Raw genomic sequence first — 18,935 nt, 5'->3', positions numbered from 1 at the left:
TTCTTGCGAGTAGTATACCCCCCCCCTTCACACGCATCAAGGAGCAGAACCAAGGAAGAAGTGTTCAAAGGTAAGACATATTTAGCTTCGCAGGTGTCCATTTAGATAGGTACAACATCCCTTTCTTTTTTTTTTTTTTTTTTGTTGAAAACACAATGGCATATGGAGCTCCAGCAGTTGTGATAGACAACGGTTCCTACACAACCAAGGCCGGTTTCGCGCTGGACGACCTACCTACAATGGTCTTTAGCTCAGCCTATAGCCACGATGAGTCAACAGGTAAAGTCATAGTAGGAGACGAGGAGATGAGCTTGTATCCGCAATATAATGTTTCCACGTTGCTAGAGAATGGGCTCGTGTACAACTTTGATAATATTGTACACAACTGGCAGTACATTTACGACAACATCGATAACCACAACCCGATTGAATCGAAAGAATACCCCTTGGTGATGACGGAACAGTCGTGGAACACGGCAAGAAACAAGATAAAAACCACTGAAATTGTGTTTGAGCAACTAGAAGTGCCCTTGTTCAGTCTAGTCAAGAACCCCGTGAGCCAGTTGTACCGATGCGGCAAATCCACCGGGCTTGTGATTGATATCGGCGCAGGCGTCACTAGCGTAACGCCAATTTTGGACGGCATAATACAGAACAAGTGCTCGTACCACTCAAAGTACGCTGGAGATTTCTTGAATCTCCACGTGGAGCACTATTTGGAGTCCAAAGTCGGTTCAATCGACGACTTGTTACCCGACTCGTTTCGTGCACAACGCGCTAGCGACTCGTTTAAACAATACTACATGAGCACTCACATTTTGCAAGAGTTTAAAAACTTGTCCATCAACTATCAAGTATCAAACTACCAGATTTACAACCACAAATTCATCGACGTTACCGACCAGCGAAACTACCTTGAAAACTTGTTTGATCCAACCCTCAACAAATTGGAAGGGGTCAATCTCCCCGAGCCCAGTTTCGATAAGCCCAGCTCGCATGGGTTGACGAATTTGGTGTTCATGTCAATCAAGAACCTCGAGGCTTCGTTGTTACCGAAAACAGACAACTCCGCTGGCACCACCACCGCCTCGTCTCAAAATCGATTTGCTTGGTTTATGGAGATCTTCAAGCAGTTGCTTTCAAACGTCTTGATCACCGGTGGCACCTCGTTAGCTAACGGGTTATCCGATCACATCATTAGCGATTTGAAAGCCTTGACCCAGAAATACTTCCCCAATTACCCCTTTTCATATAACGTGCAGCAAATCAGAGTCAACAATAGCTCTTCCGAGAGCGCTGACGTGTGGGATAGACAGTTTGGCAGCTGGTTGGGCGCCTGTAATTTAGCGTCGATGTTGAATGACAACGATGAGAACTCAAGCAAGATTGCCTTGGACAATTGGTTTGTGACAAAGGCCGACTACGAAGAATTGGGAGAAGATATAATCATTGAAAAGTTCAAGTAGATATATATATATATGTATAAAATAGGGGATATATTTGCGTGTGTATTCTATAAAAAATGTATTATTACTAACTGACCAACGAAACCCAAAAACAAAAAAACCAACAAAAGAACAACAGCAGCCGCCTTTCGCCAAAGAGTTAATCCTTCCAAGAGACATACTTGTTGTCGTATTTGGCGGTTTCGCCATGTAAGTTCAAGAGCTGCTCGATTTTAAGCTCTAAGCCCAACTTGTTGTTTGTCTTTTGCTTGAAATGTTTGAAAACCTCGGCTGGTGTTGGCAAGTAAGATCTGTTGGAGCCATCGGTTCCAGCAATGTACTGGGCAACTTCGCCTGCTCTTGGTAAGCCATAGTTTAATGGATAGTTGTTGTAGTCAAGACCAAACCATTTGTCAATCAATGGCGACGACAAGAATTTTCTAGTTTCTTCGGTTTCAGTAAAGATATAGCTCAAGAACTCGGGAGTCACAGTGCTTGGATCGTTCCATTGTGGGAAAAATGGCTCCTTGATCTTGTCGACTAATTTGTGAATGACACCCTTGGCGAAATCGTTCTTGTCGGCTGGGATTCTCATGATGTTGGTAGCGGACACCATCTCGAGAGCCAACTGTTCCTTGATTGTGTTGTGCAACCCTTTGTTCATCAATTCGAACCCAATCGTCAATGAAGTTCTTGGCTTTTGCAACAATGTCTCAAGGGTCTTTTTTGCAAATGGCGAGTTTTTACTTTCATCTTCAAAGTACTTCAATACATGGTCAATGCTCTTTTGAGAAAACGCTTTCCTGTTCAAATCGATCTCGTCATCACTTAACAAAAACTTGTAGTCATCTGGCAACTTCTTCTCGCTAAAATCATTCAACACCGAGTTGACCTGGTCAAAATAGGCCGAATTGCCCTTGACCAACGAGATCTCGACGCCTTCTTCCAATTCCGGTGGCTGCAAATTGGCCAACCTGCTAATCACTTGAGGAAGCTTATCAGACTTGATGAAATGGGTAGCGAATCCCATAACGTAGGCATCCAACCCCGACAAAACTGAGCCAGTCAAAGCAGTGTAGTAGCCCAACTTGTCATCCAACCTGGGCAAGAAGAAAGTAGTGCCGACATCAGGGAAAAAACCAATATCCATCTCGGGCATAGCCAATCTGGTCTTTTCCGTGGCGACTCTAAACGGAGCATGCACAGATAAGCCAACACCGCCACCAAAGGTGATATTGTTCATCAACGAGACATATGGCTTGGGCATTGTGGCAATGACATAGTTCATATTGTACTCCTTGTCAAAGAAATCCGCACCGTAGCCAGGATTGCCCTTTCTAATCTGCACGGCGCACTCAGCGACGTCCCCTCCGGCGCACAAGGCCTTGGGCGAGTTGGAAGTCAAGATGGTGACGTTGTTCTCCTTGGCTTTGACGTTAGCCAACAACCCTGGAGTAATAAGCTCGACCATCTCCGTGTTTAACGAGTTCAACTTGCGGACTCGGTTCAAGATTAAGAGTCTGGCATGGTTCTTGCTCTCGTTGAGCACGACGGCCTCCTCGGCGCCTGACGTGGGGTTGCTCGATACTGTCGATGACATCGTTCTGAAATGGATTGAGTTGTAAGTGGTCTTGAGTGCTAGTCTATGGGCAAAGCTAGACTTCAACATCCAACGTCAAAACTGGGGTGAATCAAGAAAGAAAAATGGAACTGAAAGGGCCAAACGGGGAATCGACTGGCTGTATGGGATGTGAGTGTGGGGAACTCCTCTCTCTTTTTTTCCCCTTTTTATCCGCGGAAATCTCCAATCTCAAACCTCAACCTCCCGTCCGAGAAGGACAATCGCCCGCTAGAGAGTCCCCTCCCGATAGGGTGCATCAGCATGCGCAATATAAGGGCAGTGCACGGTAGGTATTACGAGAAGAGAGAGGCAGAGTAGAGTACTAGTTAATGCAGCTCAATGGTTCTCATAAAAGTATTCGTTTTGTTGCGAAAAATTTAAAAAAATTAAGCCAATTCGTACTTGTTCACCAAAACACATTCCTCTCGTTTTTCCCTGTCCTCTGCATGGGCAGACGGAACCGAGACCATAGTCATTTTTTTCTTTGGCAATTGGTAATGGTAAAAGATGCCGGACTCATGCGAAGCCACGAAGATCATGTCGCCGCAGAATCCGATTTCGTATTTATGGTTCAGACCCGGCTGCTCAGAATGATGAGGTTCGGGGAGTTTGATGTATGCAAACGAACGTCTTGGAGGTTCCCAGATAAGGTTCTCTAAGTAGTCCTTGTATGGTATCTTTTTGAAAATCAGATTGGTATATTGGTTATCTAGCAACTTTTTTTTGGTCTTGTTGAACCACGATTTTTTAGTTTCCTGCTGCAGCTGCAGTTGTTCTTGTGGTTCTTGTGATGGTTGTTCTTGCGGCTGCAGTTGTTTCAGCTGTTGCGGTTGTCGCATTTCCTGTTGCTGCAGCAGTTGCAGTTGCAGTTGTTGTTGCTGCGATTGATCCAGTGGTGGATTCGAGTCTGACGGTTTCGAGAAAAGCAAATTCGCCAAGCTCTCATTCAAATCCTCCGTTGACGACACGTTGGCCTCGCCATCACTCTGATCTTCGTACTCGCTCCAGCTATTGTTCCGCGAGCGGCTATTCGCGTCATCGTCCGCGTCTTCGCCGTCTTTGCTTCTCATTTCAAACAAGTGCACCGTATTCGACTCCGAGCCACACCCCAACAACAGGTCGTCATTGTTGAAGCTGATGGTATTCACCTTGGTCGTATTGTGCCCACGGCGTAGATTCTTCACCAGCACAATGCTAAACCCACACCCCCCACTCGACTCTGCATTTGTATTCTTTTTCTTTTCAATTTCGAAAACTCGCAAAATCGTGCCCTTGACTGAAGCAGTGGCAATCTTATGGCTCTTGTGCGACATTGAAATCTTGGCAATGCCCGAGTCATGAGCTTTGAATATGATGGAGGGCTTCAAGTTGATCGTGTCGTAAACGAGCACCCACCCGTGGCTGTCCTTCTGCAAGTCTTCCAAAGTAATATTCGACGTGGGTGTGCCCATGATATTGCTGTCGTGATTTTTCGGTGTCATGGCGATGTACTCGTCTAGATTCAACTTTGACTCAGCAATAGTGTTGGGGTAGGTAACTCCAGTCACGAGCGATCCAGATCGACTCGTTCTTGTTCCGCTCTCTTCTTCAACAAGGTCCTTGCTATCAGCAATCAAGCTGATTGGGAGTGATAACCACGAGCTATCGCTGGAGCTCAAGTCACCGATAAAGGTGGTGTATTTCGCCTCGTCTACCAGTAGTCGGAGGATTTTGACTAGTTTGATGCAGCTCAAGTCGTATATGTGCACCTCGCCATTGCCCAACACCACAACCAATCTCTTTCGATTCAACTTGACGTCCACGATCCTCGTGCTGAATGTCAAGTCCACAATCTTCAAATGCTGTTTCAAATTGTATATTTTCAACAAGTTGTTGCTCTCAGTCTGGGGCACGATCACTGTTAGCGAAGTGGAGAACAACATTTTGAGGAAAACCGTTGGGTAGATGTCAGGGTCCTTGTTCTGGCCACCAGCGTTGCTAGTGATGAGTTCCTCCTCTAGCGAATTCGATAATGATTTTCTCAATGAAGCATTTGACGACGAGTAGATTTCCCCAAACGGCTCACAATTGAATATCTTGTGGCCCTCATCGGTCGACACGGAAATACAAGAGTAGTCTGAGTTGAATGCCAAGTCATTTATCCTTGCCCTTGCCCTTGCCCTTGCACTTGCACTTGCACTTACACTTGCCATGGCCATGTCCGCGTTTGTGACCGGGGGTTGGGTAGGGATTGTCTACTCTGAGTGACCTGGTCAAGGAGCTCTTTAAGGAGTTAAATAGAAGACAAATCTAAACTGAAAAGGGAAAAAAGTATACGCGCAACTCTCAGATGCAGACACACACAGACACATTTCCACTCTTTCTTTCTACATTCAACCTGCTTTTACATGCTCACTACCAGAAGTCTCTATTTCCCATCAGCAACTTCTTCCATAGTAACCTTCCGCTTAACGGCACTAGCAGATCCGTTCGAAGAAGGCTCAGCGCCAGTTGCAGCTTCCTTTTCCCTTTGCGTGAGAATAGGCTCAATCTTGTCTTCATTATTGCCACCGGCGCCAGCAGCGGCAGCGGCAGCGGCACCACTGGCACCACTCTTTTTACCCTTCTTGCTCTTCTTCTTCTTCTTTGGCTCCTCCCATCCGTACAAAGGCTGGAAACTTTCAAGAACGCCGCAGTCTTCAAACAAGTTAGGAAACAACCAAAAGGGCGTGGGGAAAGCGACAAGTGAAATGACATATATGATCAATCTAACAATGGCCGTGGCAAACAATAACCCAATTAATCCCAACGCGCCCATTGAAAGATACCAAACACCGCGTCTCATGAACGAGGGCCAGAGCGGGAACAATATCACTGCAAACACCGCGGCAATGGCCAATATACTGTAGATGAAAATGTATGGGTTGGGTTTCGAATACAACCAGCCGAAATATGTGTTTGGGTCAATAACGGCTTTATCTGCTCTTTTCAACGTAGGCTTATCCTTGTTTGGCTTCCATCCTTTGACGGCTTTGACTTCAGCATAATGCAATTTCGTGACGGGTAAAACCAATTGATTTTGAATCAACAAGACAAAGATTTTCTGCACTTCTTGAGCATTGGGGATTGGCGGCAAGCCGTTCTTGGGGTTTGCTTGCTTCAGCTTGTATTCGTCGCTTAGCAAGGCCCTTTCGAATCTCTTGTACCTGAAGAATTCAAGATCACTAGTGTTGTCCAACAACCCCGTGCGTTGCTTCAAGATTGGATTTTGGTATAGAAAATTGACAATGCTAGTCGCTATGGGAGACCTCTGACCTGTGGTCTGCACATGAAACTGCTGGTTTGGACCAGGTTGTCCGGGTGCCGTCGACATGTTTTGGTGATGTTGCAAGTCTTGACAGTGTCCTGCTTGATGTAAAAATTGTTGCCTACTGTATAACAATTTTTTTTTTTTCAATACCTTACATATTGACGTGTCGCATTGCCTCCGTTACCACGTTCATGTTCACGTTCACATACACATGGCAAAAGCGAAGGGAGAGAAGACACGCTTGAGTCAAGAGTTGATGTTGGAAGTATCTACCGTTTTGATTATGCGGGAGAGCTATATAGTAGTGTTATATAGTGGTGATAGGATTGTTGAGGCATTGCGTTGGCCCTTTAAATTGTCAACTCAAACAGCTCCGGCGAAAAAATTAAGAGTCCGTGGCTGACTTTGATTTTCCCAATAGACACAGCGGGAAGCAAAGTCGAACCGCAACTGTAGCTTCAAACAGGTGATCCCCGAACCAGGAGTATCTTGCCCCGAGGGTTTTTCTTTTCTTTTCTTTTGGAAATAAAAAAAAAACCAGGCCAGTGAAATGCAATGCATGCTTGGGGGGGCGAAACAACAACAACAGAAACAATGCACGTTGCTAGTTTCACAATTCGGTGTTCTCCAAGAAGAAGTAATTACCTGACAACTTCTGCTCTTTATCCATTTGAGAGTCCAACTTGTTGATTCTCGGTCTGTACGAATTTGGATCTCTTCTGAAAGTGACGTTTAAGTTTTTCAAAAACCTGTTACAACCAGTCAACAAGGACTCTGGCGTTCTTGCAACCGCGTGTCTGGATGGTTGACCCTCGAAAACTATGACTCTGTCGGCCAAATAGGTGGCCATGATGAAATCGTGCTCGACAATGAATGCCGTCTTTTTTGCGTGCAAGATGAATCTTCGAATGACCTTGGAACAGATAATACGCTGTTCGGAATCCAAATAGGCAGATGGCTCGTCAATCAAATACAAATCGGCTGGAATACCCAAGGCCAACACAATGGCAACTCTTTGTAACTCACCACCGGACAAGGTCTGCACCTCTTGATCAACAATGTCCTCAATTTTCAAAGGCTTAACCACATCGGTTTGGAATTGAGGGTGCAAAAAAGAGGCTCTGATTTTCTTGAAGAACAACTGTCTAACGGTACCGGTGAATTTAGGAGCAATCTTTTGTGGCTTCATCGAAACATTCAATTTGGGGATCTCCTTACCGTTATCAGCCGCGATGGCACCGGCCAACAATTTACAAAAAGTGGTCTTACCGGTACCATTCTCACCCATCATGACCAAGATTTCCGAGTTTGTGAAATCACCAGCCTCAACGTCCAACTTGAAATCACCTTGCGTTTTCAGCATCGATGGGTATGCTAATGAGTTGGACTTGTCCAAAATGAGATCGTCGGCGGCATCTGCCAATCGAAATTGCAAAGACTCAGTTCTGAACCTCATGTTTTCCGTGGGGATGTGACCATCCAAAAAGATATTGATACCTTCTCTCACTGATGATGGTAGCGTCACCACACCGTAAACCGATGGAGCACCATAAAGAATACAAATGAAATCGGACAAATAGTCCAAGACTGACAAATCGTGCTCGACACAGATGATATAGGTTGTTGCCGACAATAATGATCTGATGATTTCAGCTGCTCTCAATCTTTGCTTGACATCCAAGTACGAGGAGGGCTCATCAAACATGTAGACATTGGCATCTTGAACACACGTCATACCAAGAGCAAATCTCTGCAATTCTCCTCCTGACAAGTTTTCCACTTCTCTATTCAAAACGTGTTTCAACTCCAACACTTTTAAAACATAGTCAAAGTCGTCTTTTCTTTCATTCTTGGACTCCAAAATGGCTCCAACTTCCTTGACTTTTGATTTGGCAAGGGCACGAGGGATGTTGTCAACGTATTGAGGCTTGATGATGGCCTTGATGTCATCTTCCAACACTTTTGTAAAGTAGTTTTGCAACTCGGAGCCTCTAAAATGTCTCAAGATTTCTTCCCAGTCAGGAGGGTCATCGTATCTCCCCAAGTTGGGCTTTTGCTTACCGGCCAAGATCTTCAACGCGGTTGACTTCCCTATACCGTTGGTGCCAACCAAACCCAATACTTGGCCAGGTCTGGGAGTTGGAAGTCGATGCAATTTGAAGGAGTTTGCCGAGTATCTATGCGTGGTTTCACCTTCCAAATTGGTAGGCAAATTGATGATTGTGATGGCATCAAAGGGGCATTTCTTGACACAGATACCACAACCAATACACAAGGTTTCCGAAATGAATGCAATTTTGGAAGCGGGAGTGACTTCAATACATAATTTACCTGTTTTAACCACAGGACAGCTCTTTCTGCACTCTTGCTTGCACTTCTTGGGCTTGCACCTATCTGGCGAGATTATAGCGATCCTCTCATTCTTGGAGCTGGTGTCTCCTCTCCCATTCTTGACTTTTCCCTTTCCACTCATACTGACAGGGGGGGGGATATTGAATAAATCAAATAGAATCTATTGCTCGAGCTGGGGTTTTTGGTTCTTTTTTTTTTTTTTTTTTTTCACTGTAGCTGAAGAGCAAAAGAGACGTGTCCCGGGGTACAATTTTGAAACTTTTCGCAGTGTCGTATCTATCTCTCTGCTGTGTCGCGACATTGAACCGAGACAGATTACTAACTATGTAGCTCTCATTGGCTGAGTAGTTGCAACAACAGCGGCAACAACAGCGGCAACAACAACAGCAACAGCCCTGTAGATTCGAGTCTTGCCAACTGCGCAGAATCATCTGCCTGTACAGGAAAGTTGTCGAAATAAAAGCGACAGCTCGGTGGTGGTCCCTTTCTGAGAGACGTTTTGCGTTGAATCGGGGCAAATTCCTCGGGAAAACCTGGATTTTCAAAGCAATTCAAACGAGTCACGAAGAAAGATCTCACTAGCCGACGGAAATACGAGCCTCAACGGGGAAAAGTGTTGTGTCAATGCAGAGATTGATCTGTTGCCCTCTGACTTTCCACTATCGGTGTATTTACAGCAGTACGAGTAATAACTACGAGTAGTAGCAGTTGGTCCGCCAGCTACCAACTGTAGTGCTAGCTACCAACTGTAGAAGGAGGTGGCAAGTCGTGCACTTGAGAACAAATCCAAAGTGGCCCTCTTTCTCTCTTGCCGCACAATGGGCGGTGTAGTCAATTTGAAATTGCAACAGAAAGTTTTTTAATCACTACGTATTCACTTTTTTCTCCTCCTGGGTTATTCTTACTACATATAGGCACTGGATATACACACTATACTGCAATGTCAAGGCCAGTCTAAGAAGACTAGATCGTCAATCCATCTAGCTCAGCATAGGGTGTCAGCCTTTCAAGATTGATCAACCATTCCCAGTCCACGCTTCTGCTTTTGGATGTTGGTTGTGTTTGAAATGGATTAGCAGGTGTTGGAGGCAAATTTGTGTTTGGCGGGTCATGCTAAATAATTTTTGCCCTATGGGGCAATTGGTCTGCAACCTTCCACCTATCGCAGATTCCATCCAAGTTCTGGTATTCAATCCTTTGACATGTGTGCTGCGTGTGCAGCTGGCGGACGATCCTTGTGGCTCGTTTTTTATTGTTGTTGGCGGAGGCCGTTGCAAGCAAGCACTCCCCATAGTGGACTGATGCCGTTGCTGCTGTTGCAAACAAATGGCTGCAAAATTTTTGAAAAATTGAACAATTCCAAGCTTGCTTCAAAGGTTGTCTTGATCCAAGAGAACACAACTACATCAGAAGTCGGCTTTTGCTTTTGCCTTTTTCTTTACCGTCCGTCGCGCCAGAGGAGTACGAACCGGCTGATATGTGTCGTTGATGGGTTTCGAAGGGCCCATTTGCTGACACTATCAAGGCAAAATGTGTGCTGTTGGATAAAGACAAAGTGATCCAGATCTATCCCCCCCCCAAAAAAAATCAACCGGCAAAAAAATGATCACCTTTTCGAATTGATTGGAGTTTTGAAATGTTTGTTGAATTTTCAAAAATTAAAGAGTTGTATAACTTGTTAACTAGCTCAAGGAAGTCCATCTGGTCAACTTGAACCTACTTTACGATTCCTCTCAGAGCCCTCTACACTCTAAGCATAACATGATTTTTTTTTTCCCAATTGAAATTGAGGAAAATGTTGTTGACGACACACACACTTTTTCCTAACTTTTTCCCTCCCACCAGGTTGACACCAGTCTTTCACCCACCTACACCCACCCACACCCACACCCACAAGCCATAAAAGGGTTGGTCAAGACACATTCATTCTTGATAACTCTGATTCATCTGGGACCGTTTGAATAAAGGAAGTTTTTCAAAAAAGGGACATCATTTAAAATCACATTTATTCACGAGGCGAGCTCCCATTTTTTTTTTTTTTTTTTTTTTGCAAGAAGATAGATCTACAAACACAGAGGTTGCAAAGTCAGACAAAACTTGACATTTTCCCATTACTTCGTTGAAGATTTATACTGTGGAGTTTTACTTTTTGCAAAGAAGTGAATAAAAAGGCATAGATCCATACCCCAACTGTTTTTTTTTTTCGTTTTTCTTTGGACAAGTTCTTCAAGTGTGGTATTGAAACTAATTTAATCAATCAATCTACCAAACATGGTCAAGCCGGTGGTGTTTGAAGAAGCCTCACGCAATCCAGAATTGTACGGACTAAGGCGATCGCACCGAGAGAGGAGTGGCCCTGCCATTGTTGAGTCTGAGTCTGAGTCTGAAGAACTCAAACCTCGGAGAAAAAGGAAACATGTTGCCGATGATTACGATGATGATGATGATGATGACATGGAAGAGGATGATGAAGAAGAAGACGAGGCACATGCCGACCTTGACGAAGACGATGATGATGATGACGAGTTCTCGATCGAGAACAAGAGAAAGAAGCCAAAGAAGCTGAATAGCTCTGGTACCAAAAAGAAAGCCAAAAAAGCCAAGCAGGAGGATTTCAGATCTGCAGTTCAAGAAGTGCGATTTTCCACCAGAAATAATAAAGCTGTCAACTATTTAGTTGACGACGGCGATGATGATGATTTGCTCGAGTCTGCTCTGGACGTCGGTGAAAACGACGACGACGACGACGACGACGACGAGGCCGAGGAAAACGGCAATTACTATTACTACCAACAGGCAATCGAGCCGGAAAACGAGAGAGGCATAGATTTGGTGATGGACCACAAGATTAACCCCGACAATGCCGAAATCACCAACGAGCCAAAATTAGACTATTTGTTCAAGGTCAAATGGACAGATGCCTCGCACTTGCATAATACTTGGGAAAACTACAAGGAACTAAAAGATTTCAAGGGCTTCCGAAAAGTCGATAATTACGTGAAACAATTTATAATATATGACAATGAGGTCAGAAATGATCCCTTGACTACTAAAGAAGATATAGAGACAATGGACATAGAAAGAGAACGCAGACGCGACGAACAAGAGGAATATACACAGGTGGAGCGAATAGTGGATAGTCAGCGAGTGGAGAACGAAGGGGAAAACAGACTAGAGTATTTTGTCAAATGGAAGAGACTATACTACGATGAATGCTCTTGGGAAGACGCCGAGGAGATTGCCAAGATTGCACCTGCGCAGGTGAAAAAATACCAGCAGCGGTTAAACTCAAAGATTCTTCCGCACTTGTCTGCAAACTACCCCATGACGCAGAGACCAAAATTTGAAAAATTGGTTAAACAACCAATTTTCATCAAAAATGGAGAATTGCGAGACTTTCAGTTAACGGGGTTAAACTGGATGGCTTTCCTTTGGTCGCGAAACGAGAATGGTATCTTGGCGGACGAGATGGGGCTAGGCAAGACTGTGCAAACGGTTGCTTTTCTTTCGTGGTTGATTTACGCGAGACGATACAATGGGCCTCATTTGGTGGTTGTTCCCTTATCGACTATCCCTGCATGGCAGGAAACTTTTGAAAAATGGTCTCCTGATATCAACTGCATCTATTATTTGGGCAACGGGGAAGCAAGGAAAACTATACGAGATTACGAGTGGTACACTTTGTCTGGTAAACCCAAATTCAACGTCTTGTTGACCACATATGAATACATTTTAAAAGACAGGTCGGAATTGGGATCATTTAAATGGCAGTTTTTAGCAGTTGACGAAGCCCATAGACTCAAAAACGCCGAGTCGTCGTTGTACGAATCGTTAAAGAGCTTCCGATGTTCCAATCGGTTGTTGATCACGGGGACACCCTTGCAGAATAATATCAAAGAGTTGGCTGCGTTGTGCAACTTTCTCATGCCGGGCAAGTTCAACATTGAGCAGGAGATTGATTTTGAAACACCAGACGAGGAGCAAGAGCAATATATCAAGGACTTGCAACAGAAAATCAAGCCGTTCATCCTCAGGCGGTTAAAGAAAGACGTGGAGAAATCTCTCCCTTCCAAAACAGAACGTATTTTGCGGGTAGAGCTCTCGGATATTCAAACCGATTACTACAAGAATATAATCACCAAAAACTATGCAGCTTTGAATGCAGGCAACAAGGGTTCTCAAATCTCCTTGTTGAATGTGATGAGTGAATTGAAGAAGGCCTCGAACCACCCGTATTTATTCGACGGAGCAGAGGATCGCGTACTCTCTAGCGCCGGCTCTAGCAGCAGGGAAAACATTTTACGAGGTATGATTATGTCCTCGGGTAAGATGGTGTTGTTGGAACAATTATTGTCTAGATTGAAAAAGGAAGGGCATAGGGTGTTGATATTTTCCCAAATGGTGAGAATGTTGGACATATTGGGCGACTATATGTCAATCAAGGGATACCAGTTCCAACGGCTAGATGGTGGAATACCCTCGGCTCAAAGACGAATTTCGATAGACCATTTCAACGCCCCCGATTCAAAGGATTTTGCATTTTTGTTATCGACGCGAGCAGGTGGATTGGGGATCAACTTGATGACTGCAGACACGGTGATTATCTTTGATTCCGATTGGAATCCGCAAGCTGATTTGCAAGCCATGGCCCGTGCCCACAGAATCGGGCAGAAGAACCACGTGCTGGTGTACCGGTTTGTTAGTAAGGACACGGTCGAGGAACAGATTTTGGAAAGAGCACGCAAAAAGATGATTTTGGAATATGCAATCATCTCCTTGGGCATAACGGATCCCAATGCAAAGAAAAATAGCAAGAACGAGCCATCGGGTAATGAATTGTCGCAAATTCTAAAGTTTGGTGCCGGGACCATGTTTAAAGAAAATGACAATCAGCAGAAGTTGGAGAATTTGAATTTGGACGACGTGTTGAATCATGCTGAGGATCATGTCACTACTCCGGAATTGGGCGAGTCCAATCTTGGTTCCGAAGAGTTTTTGAAACAGTTTGAAGTCACGGATTACAAGGCGGACATTGAATGGGACGACATTATTCCTCAAGAAGAGTTGAGTAAGTTGAAGGACGAGGAAAAAAAGAAGGCCGACGAACAATTCCTTCAAGAGCAAATTGCAATGTATTCTAGGAGAACTGCTGCCGTTCGTAAACTCGAAAACGGTTCAACCAACCCAAGTGACTACGAAGACAGCGGCGAAGAGCCGAGAATGACTCAGAGGAGGAAAACAGCCACCGATTATCAATTATCCGAGAAGGAAATAAGGGGAATCTACCGCTCGATTCTCAAGTGGGGCGACTTGACTGGCAAATGGGAACAGTTGGTAGAAGAAGGTAGTATCACGAATAAGAATCCTGTGTACATTAAGCATGCCTACAATGAAATTGTCAGCACTGCCAAGAAGTTGGTCAAAGAGGAAGAAATCAGACGAGCAGAAGCGCTTGCCGAACTTGGACGCAAAGCCGAGGAACAGAAGAAGAACCCGGAGGCGGCCGAGGCCAACCAGACTGCATTGTGGATTGCCAAGAAGAAGGAGAAGAAAGCGGTACTCTTTGAGTATCAAGGAGTGAAAAACATCAATGCCGAGATTGTTTTAAACAGGCCAGTGGATATGAAGTTGCTTGAGAAAATAATTCCGAAAGACGACCCTTTGGTGTTTGAGTTGCCCCGACAGCCGAAAGCAGTGCAATCGTGGACTTGCGACTGGACAGCCGAGGACGACAATAAACTACTTGCGGGGGTTTATAAGTTTGGGTACGGATCGTGGACGCAAATCAGAGATGACCCGTTGTTGGGATTGCAGAATAAGTTGTTTTTGGAAACAGTAGCAACGACAAGGGGGGGCTCGAATAGTGTAAAGACAGAAGCAAAGGAAGCGAAAGAAGGAAAAGAAGGAAAGGAAGGAAGAGAACCAAAAGATGCAAAAGAAGGAAAAGAAGGAAAAGAGGCAAAAAGGGTTCCCACAGCCATTCATTTAGGAAGAAGAGTCGACTATTTATTCACCTTGTTACACGAGGATAAAGAAAATGGCAGCGGCACACCGGTGCACAAGCCGAGGGCTCGGAAGCAAGAACGCATAACGGCCAACGGCAAAGGCAAAAAAACCCCGCGTTCTGCAACACCTGAGACAGCTAGCCGTCCAGTCAGACCAAAGGGACCAAGTCTGCATCAAGCTCGCCATCCAAAGCATCCCAAAAATGCATCAAACAGTCCCAAGCTCGAGCACGGCAAAGAGCACAGCAAAGAGCACCGCCACGAGCACCGCCCACCAAAACAGATTGACGTTGACGTTGAGTACGAGAGCATGGACGAGGAGTCGTGCAAGTCGGCGTTGCACCCGGTCTCGAGATCACTACACACGTTGCGCAAAGGACACCACGGGTTGGGCAAGCAAGAGTGGGCAAAAATCTTGCGTCTGGAGTTGTTGAATATCGGAGGCCATATTGACTCGGAAGTTGCCAAAATCAAGGGGAACGACAAGGCTGACACGTTGCAGAAGCACTTGTGGTCATTTGCCGGGATGTACTGGCCCAAAAAGGTTGCCAGTAAGAACCTCAGCACCATGTACGAGCGACTCAAGGTGAAAACCGAAGCCGAGTAAGAAAAATATTTAGTGATGATGATGATTCTCTCTTTTTCTATTCAACTCCAGGCGGGGATGTAAGTGTATTAAAAAAAAATTTAAACGTTGTTTTGATATTACGAATAGCAATATGAGTAGGAGAAACTGGCATGAGAGCGAAAAGACCTTTTTCTGACTCGTGTCACTCGATCCGACTTTCGGATCGAGACTCCGACGGAGACCCCGAAAAGATCGCGGGCTAACTTTTTTGAAATTCTGGTACACTCTGCAGAGACAACTGCCAGAAGGCATTCCAGAGATACTGATGGCTCTCCCTGCCGCGAACTTGACAGATCCACCTGTCTTTTTTATGTCACCTTTAAACAACAAAAAGCTTTGAGCTTGCCAGTGGTTCCCTATACTGCTAACTATACTGCTTTCTGCTACTATATCAGATATTTCACTTTTGAACACCGATGCACGACGATTTTTTTCTTCCTCTCTTTCTCTCTCCTCTGGCGGGCTCTGTAGTGTGCGGTGTGTGTCGTGGTGGTGGGCGGTGTACACGAAGGGGAGACGAAAAAAAAAAAGAGCTCATCAGCTGTCACCTCCCTAAAACCCCTCCTCAAATCAACAAACAGACCCCGTTTGAAAGAAAATTTTGAAGAATCAAATACAAGTTTAGCATCTACTCTGACTTGTCTCTTCTCAATTATATCCTATAAAAAAAAAAACAAAAAAAAACCGAAAAAAACCCACAGTACCAAACAACTGAGAGATCTTAAAAGTCTGCCACTACTGCTGCTACATTAAGGTCAATTTTCGTTCTTGGGAAGAAAAAAAAAAAAAAAAAATTTTGAAAAATTCTGCAAAAAAAAAAAAAAACTTCAGTTCTTTTTTACGCAGAAGCCAACCCTGTACTTGTATTGAAAAGAATCAAGCATCCATAATGTCAGCTGCTGAAACTAATCAAGTTCAAGAATCATTGGAGAAGTTGAACCTTGATTCAACGTCCACTCCTGCTGCTGCTGCTGCTGCTGCTGCTGCTGCTGCCGGTGGTGAGGGTGCAGCACCAGCTTCCACTGCTGCTGACTCTGAGACTGTCGCTTCGACAGTCCCTGAAGCGTCGGCTGAGGAGCAAGGCGAGTCCAGCGGCGTTGCCGAGAACTCGGCCTCGTTGTATGTTGGTGAGTTGAACCCATCAGTTAACGAAGCAACGCTTTTTGAGATTTTTTCACCAATCGGTCAAGTTGCCTCCATCAGAGTGTGCCGTGATGCCGTCTCCAAGAAGTCCTTGGGCTACGCTTACGTCAACTACCACAAGTTGGAAGACGGAGAAAAGGCTATCGAGGAGTTGAACTACACTCCCATTGAAAACAGACCCTGTCGTATCATGTGGTCGCAAAGAGACCCATCGACTAGAAGGTCGGGTGACGGTAACATTTTCATCAAGAACTTGCACCCGGCTATCGACAACAAGGCCTTGCACGACACATTCTCCGCTTTTGGCAGAATCTTGTCTGTTAAAGTTGCCACCGACGACCTTGGCCAGTCGAAATGTTTTGGTTTCGTTCACTACGAGACGGGTGAAGCTGCCGAGGCTGCCATTGAGAGTGTCAACGGGATGTTGTTGAATGACCGTGAAGTGTTTGTTGGCAAGCACGTGTCAAAGAAGGACCGTGAGTCCAAGCTCGAGGAAATGAAGGCCAACTACACCAACATCTACGTCAAGAACATTGACTTGGCTTTCTCCGAGAAGGAATTTGAAGATTTGTTTGCTCCATTTGGTAAGATCACCTCCATCTACTTGGAGAAGGACCAAGAGGGCAATTCCAAGGGATTCGGTTTCGTTAACTTTGAAGAGCACGGAGCTGCTGCTCAAGCTGTTGAAGAATTGAACGACAAGGAAATCAACGGCCAAAAAATATACGTCGGTAGAGCTCAAAAGAAGAGAGAAAGAACCGAGGAGTTGAAGAAACAGTACGAGGCTGCGAGATTAGAGAAATTGTCCAAATATCAAGGCGTCAACTTGTTTGTCAAGAACTTGGATGATCAAATCGACTCTGAGAAATTGGAAGAAGAATTTAAGCCATTTGGTACAATCACCTCCTCGAGAGTTATGGTTGACGAGAATGGCAAATCCAAGGGATTTGGTTTCGTGTGCTTTAGCACTCCAGAAGAAGCCACCAAGGCTATCACCGAAATGAACCAGAGAATGGTTAGCGGTAAGCCCTTGTACGTTGCCTTGGCCCAACGTAAGGATGTCAGACGTTCGCAATTGGAGCAGCAGATTCAAGCTAGAAACCAAATGAGAATGCAAAATGCTGCTGCTGGTGGATTGCCCGGCCAATTTATCCCACCAATGTTTTACGGTCAACAAGGTTTCTTCCCTCCAAACGGCAGAGGCAACGCACCATTCCCAGGCCCAAACCCTCAGATGATGATGAGAGGCAGAGGTCAACCCTTCCCAGACCAATGGGCCAGACCAGGTCCAAATGGCCAACCGGTTCCAGTTTACAGTATCCCACCGCAATTCCAGGACTTTAACGGTCAAAACATGAGACCTCAACAACAACAGCAGCAGCAACAACACCAACAACAACAACACCAACAACAAGAGCAGCAGCAGCAGCAAAGAGGTTACTACCCTAACCGTGGAGTTGGAAACAAGGTCTCAGCTAAGGATTTGGCTGCTTTGATTTCAAGTGTACCACCAGAAGCGCAAAAGAGAATTTTGGGCGAGGAATTGTACCAAAGAATAGTTGCCACTGGTAAAGCTCAGGAACCAGAAGCTGCAGGTAAGATTACTGGTATGATGTTGGGATTGGAGAACCAAGAAATCTTGGACTTGTTGGACGACGATGAACTTTTCAATAACCATTTCGAAGAGGCCTTGACTGCATTTGAGGAGTACAAGAACTCCGAAGGTGCTGCTGCTGCCGCCGCCGCTGAAGAACCATTGGCTTCATAAACAAGTGGACCGACCTTGATGAAAAAAAAAAAATCAACCAGCTCATACTCATTTCATCTCATTTCACCTCAAGTTCAACTTTTATCTGTTTTTTTTTTTCCACCCCCGCCCCACCCCCCTTTTCAGAGTTTTGTTGGACGTTGAAAAAACTTGAAGCCACTGATGAAGGTGTTACACCAGGTATGTTGTATATCGACCAACTCCCCCCTCACTCTCTTCCCCCCACCCCCCTCCCCCCCGTGTATTTTAATAATTTTGGCTCTTTCAAAAATGATTCTTTTGTTCAGTTGTCCGCATATGGAACACTCTACTGTCTGTGCCTTGACCTTGAAAAGCTCTTTCCAAGTCAAGGTTTTTCACCAAATGTGGAACCATTGGTCAGCTGATGAGGGGCTCAAATGATAATGGTCTACACCCATCCGTGGGGCCACGGCGGTATCCTATTACATGTATGATATATCTTTTATTTTATTCTACATTAAGGCGAGCTTTTTTAGCACAAAATGCATACAATCGCAATCGAACGAAATTTCGTCTGGTTGGGAGGAAATCGAGATCTCTCGAAAAAACAGAGGTTGACCGCAACTCAATGTATAACCAAACTCCACCGCTTGAAAAAAAAAGAGAGAAAGAGAAGAGAATTGTAGGTCCCAACGTGGTATTCGAATTTTCCTCCATTACAGC

The 18,935-nt window shown here is 45.0% G+C and overlaps 7 protein-coding genes across 7 annotated transcripts; 3 read left to right on the top strand and 4 right to left on the bottom strand. All coding sequences in view use genetic code 12, as the record gives it.

The window, feature by feature from the left end:
* Positions 1-155: 155 nt before the first annotated feature.
* Positions 156-1,466, top strand: LODBEIA_P28690 (uncharacterized protein; the record flags this gene model as incomplete). Its single annotated transcript, XM_066972915.1, has 1 exon — positions 156-1,466. The coding sequence occupies one exon, from the start codon at positions 156-158 to the stop codon at positions 1,464-1,466; it is 1,311 nt and encodes a 436-aa protein (XP_066829807.1).
* A 139-nt stretch (positions 1,467-1,605) lies between these two features.
* On the bottom strand, positions 1,606-3,114 carry LODBEIA_P28680 (mitochondrial 37S ribosomal protein mS47; the record flags this gene model as incomplete). The annotated part of the gene is made up of 1 exon (XM_066972914.1): positions 1,606-3,114. The coding sequence occupies one exon, from the start codon at positions 3,112-3,114 to the stop codon at positions 1,606-1,608; it is 1,509 nt and encodes a 502-aa protein (XP_066829806.1).
* A 338-nt stretch (positions 3,115-3,452) lies between these two features.
* Positions 3,453-5,264, bottom strand: LODBEIA_P28670 (uncharacterized protein; the record flags this gene model as incomplete). Its single annotated transcript, XM_066972913.1, has 1 exon — positions 3,453-5,264. One exon carries the CDS (start codon positions 5,262-5,264, stop codon positions 3,453-3,455), a length of 1,812 nt encoding a protein of 603 aa, XP_066829805.1.
* A 209-nt stretch (positions 5,265-5,473) lies between these two features.
* On the bottom strand, positions 5,474-6,418 carry LODBEIA_P28660 (uncharacterized protein; the record flags this gene model as incomplete). Its single annotated transcript, XM_066972912.1, has 1 exon — positions 5,474-6,418. One exon carries the CDS (start codon positions 6,416-6,418, stop codon positions 5,474-5,476), a length of 945 nt encoding a protein of 314 aa, XP_066829804.1.
* Positions 6,419-6,965: 547 nt separating this feature from the next.
* Positions 6,966-8,828, bottom strand: LODBEIA_P28650 (uncharacterized protein; the record flags this gene model as incomplete). The annotated part of the gene is made up of 1 exon (XM_066972911.1): positions 6,966-8,828. One exon carries the CDS (start codon positions 8,826-8,828, stop codon positions 6,966-6,968), a length of 1,863 nt encoding a protein of 620 aa, XP_066829803.1.
* Positions 8,829-10,978: 2,150 nt separating this feature from the next.
* On the top strand, positions 10,979-15,319 carry LODBEIA_P28640 (uncharacterized protein; the record flags this gene model as incomplete). Its single annotated transcript, XM_066972910.1, has 1 exon — positions 10,979-15,319. One exon carries the CDS (start codon positions 10,979-10,981, stop codon positions 15,317-15,319), a length of 4,341 nt encoding a protein of 1,446 aa, XP_066829802.1.
* A 910-nt stretch (positions 15,320-16,229) lies between these two features.
* On the top strand, positions 16,230-18,251 carry LODBEIA_P28630 (uncharacterized protein; the record flags this gene model as incomplete). The annotated part of the gene is made up of 1 exon (XM_066972909.1): positions 16,230-18,251. The coding sequence occupies one exon, from the start codon at positions 16,230-16,232 to the stop codon at positions 18,249-18,251; it is 2,022 nt and encodes a 673-aa protein (XP_066829801.1).
* Between the last annotated feature and the right edge of the window lie 684 nt (positions 18,252-18,935).

Source organism: Lodderomyces beijingensis, assembly GCF_963989305.1.
Source record: "Lodderomyces beijingensis strain CBS 14171 genome assembly, chromosome: 3".
In the NCBI taxonomy this organism is placed as follows: domain Eukaryota; kingdom Fungi; phylum Ascomycota; class Pichiomycetes; order Serinales; family Debaryomycetaceae; genus Lodderomyces; species Lodderomyces beijingensis.
This window is presented reverse-complemented; position numbering and strand designations above follow the sequence as displayed.